This window comes from Leucoraja erinacea, chromosome 1, assembly GCF_028641065.1.
Source record: "Leucoraja erinacea ecotype New England chromosome 1, Leri_hhj_1, whole genome shotgun sequence".
Lineage (NCBI taxonomy): Eukaryota > Metazoa > Chordata > Chondrichthyes > Rajiformes > Rajidae > Leucoraja > Leucoraja erinaceus.
The window spans coordinates 24,064,303-24,076,769 of record NC_073377.1 but is presented as its reverse complement, the minus strand read 5'-3'; the positions used below and the strand labels follow the sequence as shown (position 1 = coordinate 24,076,769).

The following is a 12,467-nucleotide window of genomic DNA, read 5'->3' as shown; positions in this document are numbered from 1 at the left end:
TCTGAGGCTTTGATTGTGTTCCATATTTATTGGCAGTCATATAATCCCGAAGATGCAGTTCTGGCCATCTTTTATATATATAGCCAGACAAGCAAATTCGCGATCAGACCGATTTGTTATTTCAGGGCAGATTTTAAAATGTATTTTCCACATCTTTCAGGTCAGAAGCGCAGCTGAATTGTAAAGCTAATGGCTAGAGAGCGTTTCAGAAAGGTCTTTTCTGCTCATCAACCATATCGATTGGATGCTTTTTAATTCTAGATAACCCGCTAATTTGGCAATTTGTAATCTCAAATACTTCACCATAATTGTTGGCAGGACGATGCCTTATGTAATTTTGAATGATAACTTGTTTCCGTATTTTACGAGCTACAAAATGGAAATATGTCAAATTGTTTGTAGTTTTTTTTTAATGTAGATCTTAATTAATTCTGAAGTTGTGTGTAAAGTGAAAGCCTAAACGTCGTTTAAAATAGAATGCTAATAAAAATTGAATAATTTTGACATGTAAGACGTGCAGAGCGTATTTTAGGCTCAGTTCGCGAGGGTGTATTCCCCCCCCCCCCCCCCCCCCCCCCCCCCCCCCCCCCACCCACACTTAAACGCAGATAAAAGCCAAGATTCAAAGGAAAAGTAATTTCAACAATTATGCCAGTGACCTTGATTTACTCCATCTGCTTTATTTAAGCGGATAGTGACAGCAACGATGAAAACAAACATTGGATATGAGAAATTGTATTAATATATCACCTAAAATGGACGTAATATAAGTTTATAATTTCCTGTTAAAAATGTAAAATATCCTGCACCACCGTGATGTATTATTCTCTATCCCACATTGATAAGTCGTTAAAATATATCTAATTGTCACTAATGCCTAATAATATACAACCGCTTTTCGAAATCCTCAGTTATTAAGATGACCTCAGGTAGTGAAATAGATACATGAATCCAGCCTCGCATTGTGATAGGTGCTGCTTCCATTGTCCTTTTGAATTGGGAAGGTTAAATTATCAGCCTTGGCGGTCTATTTATCTAAACATGTACATTTGGAGGATACAAAGTTTTTCTAGATATATCTATGCCAAATTAAAATTAATTCACTGAAAGAAGCTCTCTCAACCTAATCACCAATTAGTTTCAATTGTTTTGAAATTGAAACACCTCAGTATTGTATGCAGATATCAAAGAAGATTGCAGAACGATGCAACAAATGATTTTCAAAATGTAAAATGTAATTATATAATCTTAAATAGTTTCAAATCGCAGCAAAATAAACTACACAATAGGAATTAGCTCGGACTGAGTGGCCGCCAGAGGGCGGGAAAGCAATTCCACCTCGTCCATCCTCTGCCGCCTCGCTGGGATTCTCCACAACAAAACGGCCGTTTACGTATAGTGCTGCGCCTATTTGTTTAAATGCCTGAAAACGGGAGCTCACATTTTAGTCCTTTCTTGATTACAGACGTATTACAGACTGAATACTACACCGCCAGGAAATACCACAATCCTGACTAAACAAAAAAAACACACAATTTTTTAGGTTTCGGAAAAAGGAACCGTCGTGTTTTGAGAACCAGCCGAGTGCCGCAGATTTAACAGAAATCAGTCTGATTGCTTATGGCCAATTTTAAACTGGCAGTGTAAATTTTAGGGTAAATTTTAGCCCTTACGAATTTTAATCCGTGCAGATCTCTAGAACGGGGCAGAAGCTAAAGGAATAAAGGCTGTCGTATTACAAAGGAGGCGCGTGTAATTCTGGTCCTGATATGGACATAAAGGCAGGCAATACGTAGGGATTTGGAGGGTGAAACTGCGAATTGCTTTGGTGTCCATCATGGGAAAAAAAACCCATTTGAACCCAGCATTAATTGAATGGTAATCAGATGTTGATGCCCGACCACGTTACTATTGTGGGTGTGTCGTTTCGTTAAGGGAATATTGAATTGTCTCATCACAGAGCTATTATGCGAGATCCAGACCAAGGATAAACCGTGCGCTGGTTGTAGTGGAGAAACAAAAAGGACAAAAAATGCATGGGTGTTCCTGCAACACTGAAACCGTCGCCTGTAATCACAAAGAGAGACGGGAGTCCGTCCCTTGTCGATGAAACACAGCATGGATCCAACAACGGCTTTTGTGGAGGTCCACTAGCAACGGGTTTTTTTTTTAAATTTCCCACAAAATCTCACTATTCCATCTCAAACTGCATGCATCAACCCCGGTTTACCTGCGAGCCTTAAGGCTGACATTCTCTGGAACTCAGGCTCCTGCAACCACTTCCACATCCGCCTGAAGGTCTCCCGTCCCGATTTAAGTTTACTCCAAGGCTTGGGGTTTCTTAAAAGGTCAGAGAGGGTTCCCTGTGAACGGCACAGCACCCTCTGAGCGAAGATCGCCTGCGGAATGCTGTAGCGTTTGAGTTCCGCTGTGATCCTTTGTGCCACTTCTTTGGTATTAATTTCTTCCAGCTGGCCCGAGCTGGTGGTCTGCGCTCCGGAGGAGGAAGGAGGACGATCGCGGCTCGAAGCCAACACTGGCCCGTGAGACTGATGGTGACTTGGGTGATCGTGGTGGTGATGGTGATGCATGCCGTTCAGATGTGGCATCATGCCCGCCGGCGGGGCTCCCAGACCCCGGGGCAAGTGCTGGTCCCCTCTGACCAGCATGGCCGGGTGAGATTCGAAGTTTGGGCTGAGCATCTTCTCGTGGCTGTTAGAACCGTAGCCCTGGATGCCCTGGTGGCTGTTGTGGATTGAAGCAAGGCCATTTCCCAGAGGGTTGCTGGACAGGGGAGAGAGGTTCTGTGTCAGCCCGGGCATGTCCTTGTGGTACGGGCTGTAGAGATTATTCATGGCGGCAGGCAACCCCCTCTCATCCCGCATCAGGGTAAAACTCCCGCTCACGTTGCCCGCGAGTCGCTGGTGGTGATGGTGGTGGTGGTGGTGGTGGTGGTGGTGAGGGTGGTGGAACTTGTCCGAGACGGTGGATATGGGAGGCAAGGGCTGGAGTGGCGTGAGTGTGGTATAGGTGCTACTCATGCCCATGCCAGGTGGAGATTCGCAGGACATGCTCATGGCCGGGTGCAGCGGGATGGAAAGCTCCGGGCGGTAATCCCCTGTCCCATCCAGGATGGAAGCCATACCGGATACCATTGCAGATCTAGTCGTCAGTTCCCGATGAGCCACCGAAACCGCCTGCCGCTGATGGCTGTTCATGAGATCGCCCGTTGAATGCTCATGGCTTATTCCACCATGCAAATTCCCAATGTTGTCCATTGTAATCTCCGGGTTCATGGCATATACCTCTTTGGCTATACATCTATACGCGTTGTTCATTCAGTCCATTAACGAGTAGAATTTTTTCTCCCTTCGGCTTGGTAGATCACAGGATTTTCTTGCTACATATATGTATGCATGTATGGATGATAACATATGCACACATACATACGTACAGACACATATATATGTCAAAAGAGAAAAGAAAGATGAAAATGTTAAGGCCTCACGGGTTGCAAAGATCACCGATAACTCTCAGGCGGGTCAATGCTGTTTCTCTCCATGTCCGAGCCTGCCCTCCTCCTACGTCGACTGTTTGGACAGCTGGAGCCAGCCCTAGACGCATTCGCTCCTGGTTCAACCTAAATTGCTGCCGTGAAGGGTGGCGAGTGTTTCTGACGGACACCAGTCCAGAGCGTATGAGAGACTCGCCTTCCCTCTTCAATCGGCCTGGGTGGAAAGACCTGAAGAGGGATTAGCCAATGGTGACGATGGGGGGCGGGATGTCCGTTATCAGGTTAGATTGACGTGCTGTGCACTATCTGCCTCTCACCCCCCACTTCCAGCCCCCCCCCCCCCCCCCCACCCCCCTCCCCATCCCCAACCAAATCTACTCCACTTGCACCCCCCCCCCCCCCCCGCTCCCCATCCCAACACCAGCACCACAGCCTCCACTGCCAGCCTTCACCACCGCGTCAACGACCTTAGCTTTTTTTTTCACAAGCAATATTAGCTTCCGGGTTCTGAGTAAGTCAGTGTTTTCTTAACCTCTTCCAATACTTAATTTCTGACTGATGAGGCGGCTCATCTAATTCCAAATGAATTTCGAGATTCTAACACGTATCAATTTATATATCTATATATATAATTATTGTGTTCCAGTTGACAATGGGTACAATTTAAATAAAATTACGTTAACTCATTCAAATACAAGGTGAAAGCCAGGTATCATTTCTTGTAATCAGAGTTAGTTTTTAATTATGTGTTTCTGTTGAAAAACGTTTCGATTATTATTTAAAAGCTTTTACACGCATTTACAGTTTCTGGTTGCAAGGTAATCAGACGTTGCAATAACGGTCTCCCTTTTAGGATATCTCCAAGCTATCTTCAAGCAAAATCATGAAATGCCCAGTAAATTAAATTTAATGCAATGCGCTCCTGTTATAAAACAATATTGTTAGATTGATTATTGATAGTTGAGCGCGGACTATAATGTTGTCTCATGTTTGCACCCCTCGCACCATCAAAACATTCACCACAATGTAAAGCATTTTGTGTTAGTTTATAGAAAAAAAGATTCCCACCTCTAATGTAAATATATAATCAGGTATTTTTTAATAATGTCCGGAGACAATAACTGAGGAATCAATTGCTTATTTCCAACACTCGGCCTGATGGTTAATGACAATAACTCACCTCGAAATATTAAGCAAACATGTGCAATCGGTGTTTTGATTTTTTTTTTAATGTTGGATATTTCTATCTATTATCGAGCACACGGGTCTACGTTTGAGTTTAATTGTTTTTATGTAATTTTGACATGTGGCAGGCATCTGCTTGAAAATAATTTTGGGTGGGTATAAACCATTTAAATGACAGTGGGACATCAAATAACCCTATGTTACGAAATAACATTTCACTGGTGATTAGCAAACCTCGATTGGACTCGAAAATAAGTGAATGACACCTAAATATAGGCTGATAGTTTCACGTATACAGTGAGAACAGCTGTTGATGATGCTTAAGAGAAAATAACACTTCATGCGTTATCAGAAATAAATTTATTTTTGAATACATTATGTGAGTTGGTTTTTTTTACACGATTTTAGCACAGAACGTGGCAGGACATTATCTGGCCTTTTTTCCTCTAGGTTTTGACTTAGAAAGGTGGGGAGGTTGCGCAGATGTGTCTATTGTTTGGGGGGCAGTAATTAAGGACGGGAGCTGGAAAAGTGCTTGAAATGCGTGACCTAGTTTCTTTTGATCGTCTGTCAAAGAGCAGCGGGGTTGACGGATAAATATCCCTACCCTGACTTTCAGCTGTTGGCAAACTTGTAAGAAACTGGGGAAGTTCTAAGGAGTACCTGTTCTATTGGGAGGATTAATCTTCAGCAATCGAACATGTTCTCTGTTCTGGCAAAAAAAAAACACATTTCCGTGTCGCTTGTTGTGCGGCTGACGTCAGTCACAGTGTTAGACATACTTAAAAAATCACGCGCTATAGGTCATCTTGCTGCAGACTAACTTTTTATAATGAACCCGACTACAGCAGTTTATTAGCTGTGCCAGTGTGAAGTGCGCACGTGTTTCTCTGGCTAAGTAAGGGGGAATATTTAGATAGGTTTAGATGCATTATATGAACCTACACATTTCATGATGCACACTACATGCATTTATCACTGAGGAATTGCGTTTACCAATTATTTATGTTTAAGGGCATAACCATTACATTGCCGAGATTTAATTATATTTATGCAAAATCTAAAAGACTGCCCCTTTTAACAGAATAACTTATTTTCTGATGTTTCTCTCATTCCCAGTTATTTTTCTCGACATTCTTTCCTTTCGTCTTTTAAAAATATTTTCTCCTCATTTTCCCCCATGCTCTTCCTTCTCTCTATTTATAGTCTTCCACTTTCTCCACATTTCTCATCCCAGCATTATATTTCCCACTTTCCCTGGTTCCAAAGAGACACATTCTCTACCTCCCTATCTACATTGCAAACCATCGCCACCATCTCTCTCTAAATTTCGATACATTTATTCAAGATTCCCCCTCCAGTTTTCTTACTTAATATCCCGTGTTCTTTCACCCCTCCCCATATTAATCTCTTACTTTATTCTCCCCCTCTATCTTTCCGTATTCTCTGTTCTTCCCCGACGTTCTGTATACTTCTAATGTATTTCACCTGACACGCAATGAACATCCATTCCCTTCTCCTTTTCTGCATTGTTTTTTAAATTCTCTTTCCAGTCATATTATCTCATTTGTTTTTTTTTAATTATCCACCTCACCCCAATTCGCTCTCCCGTGTCCTCTCCTTGTGCGTTTATGCATAGCGGTCCCAAAACAGATCGTGTACATAGACATGGGACACAAAACGTCCGCGAAGTTAACATAAAAAGGTGTTCAATGCGTTTACCGCTAGTGTTCAATTCGCTGTATTTGTTATTTGTAATTTAACTTTATGTCGTATGATTTCTTGGCGTACTTCGATATGAAGTGAAAATTAGCATAGACCAATAAAATTCGATTTGTTTAAATAATGAATCTATAAAATGAAAATGCTCCCTTTATGTTGGCTACAGGCTTAACGATAAAGTACAAACGCTGATTGTTCCGAGATTGTCTTGATTAGTTAATCTGTTTTAAATATAAAGTCCTGCTTTATAAAAAGCCACGATATATAGAAGGGGAAACGATAAACATGGAAGTCCAATGGAAGGAAAACAGGAGGTGCTGGGGATAAACAACAGGTCAGGGAATAAATATCTGAAAGGGAAATGGTTAATATCTCAGGTGGGTTGATGCAAATAAATAAAAACTACATTTGACAGTACACTGTGATTATTTGTCGAATAAATAAACTGTTTGTTCTAAATGCGAAAGTGAATAATCAATTAACCAGCATCAGAGTCTGGTTTGGATGCAGTAATATGCTTCTTGGTAAAATCACATTAGAACTGATTAATGTTCAACGTTTACTGGAGGCTTTCAATGAGTTCTTACTCGAAATTCAGTTTGACTGCAGCACATTTAAAAATTGATTAAGATATTTTTTTTCAAATACTTTGATTACATATTTTTTCAATTATAGATTTGTCTCATTTGAACGTTAACTGCATTTGCGTTAGTGAGCAATGCCTTAAAGTAAAAAAAAAGAGTGCTTATGGGTCGATCCGAAATGTTTTATTTGGTTCTCTACAAACCATCTGGCATGTGAGTGCAATGGGTATTGATTGAGCTCAGTTTGCTACAGACCCCATGCCAGCGTTACTTACAAACAGTCATCCCATATATGCATCTGTGTGCTAGCACCACCACGAAGAACTAAAAATAAGGCAGCTCAAACTGTCCGTACAGGTCTGCGGTAAGTGTATGGTGTTCCTTTGCAATCATAGTTTTAAGTGTAACATTGCTCGATCTAAGTGGCCTTCGCTTCCCCGAAGAAGTCTGTTCTTTCAACATTACTGCTCGATGGTGATCATTTAAAATGATCATGGCAGATAATGCAGCCCCAATATGCAAGGATTGCCCTTTTGCAAGTGGATACATTTGTGTTGGAAACGGGGGATATGTTATGTAAAATACGCAAGTGTGAAGTTTAACTGTTGTGTTGGCCGAAGTATGCGTGTTTTGAGGCAATAAAGCAAACCACCTTTTTCCGGTCTGACTGAAGATGAGCGTGCGTTTTATTAAATAAAATATAAAATATTTATCTTGTTTACGTGTCTAGAATCTTATTTGTGTTTTGAAATCCGCCCGCATTGCCTAGCTGCCCAGACAACATCAAATGTGCGTTCCATTCCGCAAACATTGAAAGTGCAGCGCAACTTTTCACGGCCAGGATCCTTATCCTTTCATTCTACTTTTCCTTTTAATCAGTAACGGGTAAATGATAACACAGAGAAAAAAAATGTTTCGAATCGATTGCTCTTGCAAATTCTTTCTGTCAACCGTAGTGTACAATTCCTTAGCTTGCCCATCTAATTAATGGCTAAAAGAAAATATTAAATTATATTTAATAAAATCACACAGAACTGATAATATCCCTACTTGAATCGGCGACGGGTTACCCTTAAGTCGTTAAAGCAACTATAAGACAGCCAAAGCCGTAGAATATTTCAATCGTAATACGATATTTACATGTACCTGATTAGGTCAAGATAACACTGTTCAGTCCTCAAAATGATTGACATTCCTGACGTTTTCGAGTTTTCCCCCCCTTAAATAAATGATGCTGTTTCATTGCAAAGGCAGAAGACTTGGATTTTTAGGCTTGTAGTTCTAAACTTTTCATTTCCAGGACTGAAAAAAAAGCATTGCTAAAAGGTCAAGGAATGGAGACAATATTTGGCGTGAGGTACCTTTGTTGCAAGGCAGCTACGCATAAAATCTTTTTATTGTTCTTTACAAAAGGAGGCACAAGTTGCAGTTGATTTGGTCTGAATGCAAAGCTGTGTTACATCTGGAGCTGTGGTGTCAAAGAGTCACTTGCCATGTGTTCCTTTAAAATGTAATCTCGCCCAACGTTTCATATTCTAACCAGATTCACTCAGGTTTAAATGAAAAGTTTGCAATTGTTCCGCTTCTATACCATTTGACTAATCTGTTATTATATTAACAACAAGTATTCAGGTAAAGGTTCCTTCCCCACTACCCATTGTATTCTGCTTAAAAACGATCCAAACGTTGATATTTTTATGTTTAGTTTCAGTGTAATAGTTTGAATAAAGATTATCTGAAACAACGCAGCCAATATTAAAAAAAAACTTGCGTACAGATTTCAAAATAATAGCGAATTATAAACAAACAATATTTTAATTATTAACCCACTCCAGGAAAGTTATTAAAGAAAATATAATTTGTGCTGTGCACCAATATAAAATCTAGATGATTTACAATCATTTAAAATATTTGGTAATATATTAAGTAACCCTTTCTTTTTAACGTGCAAATCGTGACATTGTCATGGTTACATGTTATATCAAGCCATCATTTTATCTTTTTATTTCATAACCAATAGTGATATGCTGGGTATTGCTGAAAGACGCTGACCGAAGTGGACAAACTTTTGTTAATTATTCCTCTAAAATCTTACTGGTATGATCTATAGCAATATGATTCGCGCCCAAATGTGAAAATATGTTCGGATGAACCATATCCACAACCATATATTGTTCCACGTCATTTAAGTTTGGCATTACAAAGCTAAAATATTCATCATTCTTTTTGATGCCTGGGATCCCGTTACTTGCATTAGGGCAGTGCAACATTACCACGTAACGCCAGAAGCATGCAATAATAGTTTGATTATTGCCGCTAACTTTATTGAATGCGCATTGTTCAGCACACGGCAACATTATTATTGATATCTATCTCAATCACATTGCCACTCCTCGGGTAACTAAACAGCCCTGCGTAGAAACCGCAACATTTACCCTTAGATTATCATGTCATTACTAAGCCAAAAGAAACTTATATACAAAGGAACTATCCCATTGGGTTGATTTGGTACGGTCTCACGGGCGCCCCAGAGAAAAACTACAAGAGTTAGGTAAACTTTAACGACTTCCACATTGTTTGGACTTATTAGTCCTCATAGCCTTACTTTCACCTCCCCTTAAATTTGTTTTAAGGCGATTCTTTGACATCGCTGCGCATTTTGGAACCAATGCAATGAATGCAGTTTCAACGCTTTATAGCCTTCCTAGATAATTAATTATTCCACCTCCAGGTACATTATAAATAGTGACTTTTGGTAGGAAGAATGACAGAGCAACGATACTGCCGAGCTTTTAAATGCCCCGTGTTAATACAATTATCTAATCATTAACATTGTAATTAAACGCACCAAGAGATTGTTTACAGACGTTTTGCGAAGACCCAGTAACGAGTATTGGGACAGTTATTTGTATAATTTAAGATATCGCAAATGATATTTAAATAACAAAATAAATGCTTGGAAAAGGGCAATAAGAGGAAGTAAAAAATTATAAAGTTATGAAACGGCACGATTCAGATGCTTTCATTCATTTTCATTTTTAATCATTTTACCGACTGGATTTCGTTGGATTGGTTAACGTCTGAAGAAGTACTTATCTTAATCATAAGTGTTTTCGCTTATTGATCAATGAGCAGAACAATTGGAATTTCCAAAAGTAATTGCAGTTCTTCTATTGCCTGACATCGGCGGATTTTTATTTTAAATGAACGTTTTTTTTACAACCACACTTAACCCTATCGTCCATTGAAAATTGGTACATCTAAAACCGACCTAAATTTTGAAAAAAAAACGTTTGATCAACTTCTGTAGAGGAAACCGGTCTTGGTAATCAGCGCTTGATTTACTAGACATTGTTTCAAATTGTTCAATTGTTTAAATAAATACAGCCTAAGATAAATAGTTTGACCAATCCAAACTCAGCCAATTTGCAAGATTCCAAAGAGAAGATTTTGAGGGTTAGCTCAGGTCTGCCCTCGCGTTGTCCCTTCGTCGGTATCGTTAGATATTCGCGTTGACTGTTGTGATGTTTAATGTTTCATCGTCCTCGGAAAATTACCCAATAACGATTTATTTGTTTTGTTTTGTTTTCTTTTTTTCCCCCTCATCTAGTTTTAGGTTATGTTTGAAAGTGATGTACCGGAAAAAAAATGTGAATGGGCCAACATGGACCAGTTTCGTTTTTGGTTGGAGCTTGACCACAGTATATTAGTCTTCAGATCGCTTATTTCAGAACAGTAATGCTACATTGCCAAATAAGAAAACTTTCATGTGGTAAATCCAACTCCTTGGTTATCGCACTGAACATTATGCCACGACGTTAGAATTCACTGCCGCGAAATAATCCAGTTTTATATTGAACTCTATTTGATGGTAACTATGAATACAATATTAACGCACGGGCCATTTATCGATTACATTTATCAAACGGGTCAACATATTTACATGATATTTATGTCAAAATACTATTCTTACAAGTATATATTAATATTATTTTGCACGACCCTGAGGAAATCAACTTACTTAATTATGAAAGTAATCCACCCAAACGTACGTAACGAAATTTCTGTTCCAGTGTATAGTTTATGTATTATACTGGTGATAGATCATTAAAGTCTAATTTTGCATTTACAATGCGGACGTAAGAGGAATAAACAGTTTAATTAAAATAATTAAACATATCAAAAATTGCTGGACTAAACATGCTAATTTAACCTAGGTTTTTCTTTTACTGTTTGATCAAACGTCTAGTGAGTGTTTCTCCTCCAAATCATTTATTAAAAAATGACTTGCGGGGGGGAAAGGAATCCATTTTACATTTAATTATGTTCCTCTGTGAGTATGGGAAAGATACACATCCATGTTTATCTATAGATTGCGGTATCATTAAGTACACAAAGCAGATCATTGCCCGAGTCGTGCACCTTCAAACCTCAATCGGTGAACTTTCAGTATAAATAACAAATTTTGTTAAGAACGATTTGTTTTACTTTACACAAAATAATTGTCTACTGAATTTGAGTTAAACGCTTTCGAAACATGCCTGGGATCTTTATTTTACCGTCACTCTGAACTGCGAATTGTCAAGTGAAATTACCGGACATAATTCTAAATGAGCATTGTTCTAACGTTTATTTACATATTCGCTGGATGAAATATAGAGAAATTAATGTAGATTGTAAATATGCAATAACCGACATGCCTCTAATCATCCTTTTCCCTTTAACAGGGTCATGTAACTAAAAGCGATTTAAGTTTCAAATATAAGTAACGGTTATTTTTTTCACAACTTGAAAGTCGCCTTTTGTGTCCCAGATGCGGCTGGAAGTTGTTCGAGGAGAAGGTAGTTGTAGTTTAGGATTAAACATTTTATTTAGACATGATAATGATATTTAGGAACATATTTAATATGCATTAATGGCCTCAGAATTTGGTGGATATATAATTGCCATCCATGCTAAAGAAAGACGAATGCAATCTTTAGTTAGTTGATTACAGCGAAGAAGAAGAGTGATTAGTGAAGAATTAGCGGTCCGAGACGTTGCCTGTCTATTCCCTCCACGGATGCTGGCAGACCCGTCGAGTTTCTCCGGCACCTTACTTTCTGTTCGATATTCCAGCACCTGTAGAAGTTTGTATCTGTGTTAGATGGTTAAAGGTCAAAACTGAACAAGTTACTCACTCGCGTCTCGATGCTGAACTTGAATGCTAATATTGTACCTCTATTTATGATCTATTTCTCAGCTGACTTTGCCTTCCCTACTTAGCAACTGATGTCGATAAGAAATGTTAGACCCGCCATTCACCCACTTACCGATGCCTGCCAATGGGCTCTAGGTTTAACGTACGTAGACACAAGTAACTGCAGGTACTGGTTTACAAAAAGACACAATATGTTGGAGTAACTCAGCGGGTCAGGCAGCATCTCTGGCGAATGTGGAAACAAGGAACTGCAGATGCTGGT

General features: G+C 39.4%; 1 protein-coding gene across 1 annotated transcript in view; it reads right to left on the bottom strand.

The window, feature by feature from the left end:
* Positions 1–3,726, bottom strand: part of onecut2 (one cut homeobox 2) — a 28,690-nt gene extending 24,964 nt beyond the window's left edge. The window contains exon 1 of the mRNA XM_055664535.1: positions 2,231–3,726. Within this exon, the coding sequence (XP_055520510.1) occupies positions 2,231–3,338 (1,108 nt within the window). The 5' untranslated portion in view covers positions 3,339–3,726. The remainder of the gene's footprint in view (positions 1–2,230) is intronic.
* Between the last annotated feature and the right edge of the window lie 8,741 nt (positions 3,727–12,467).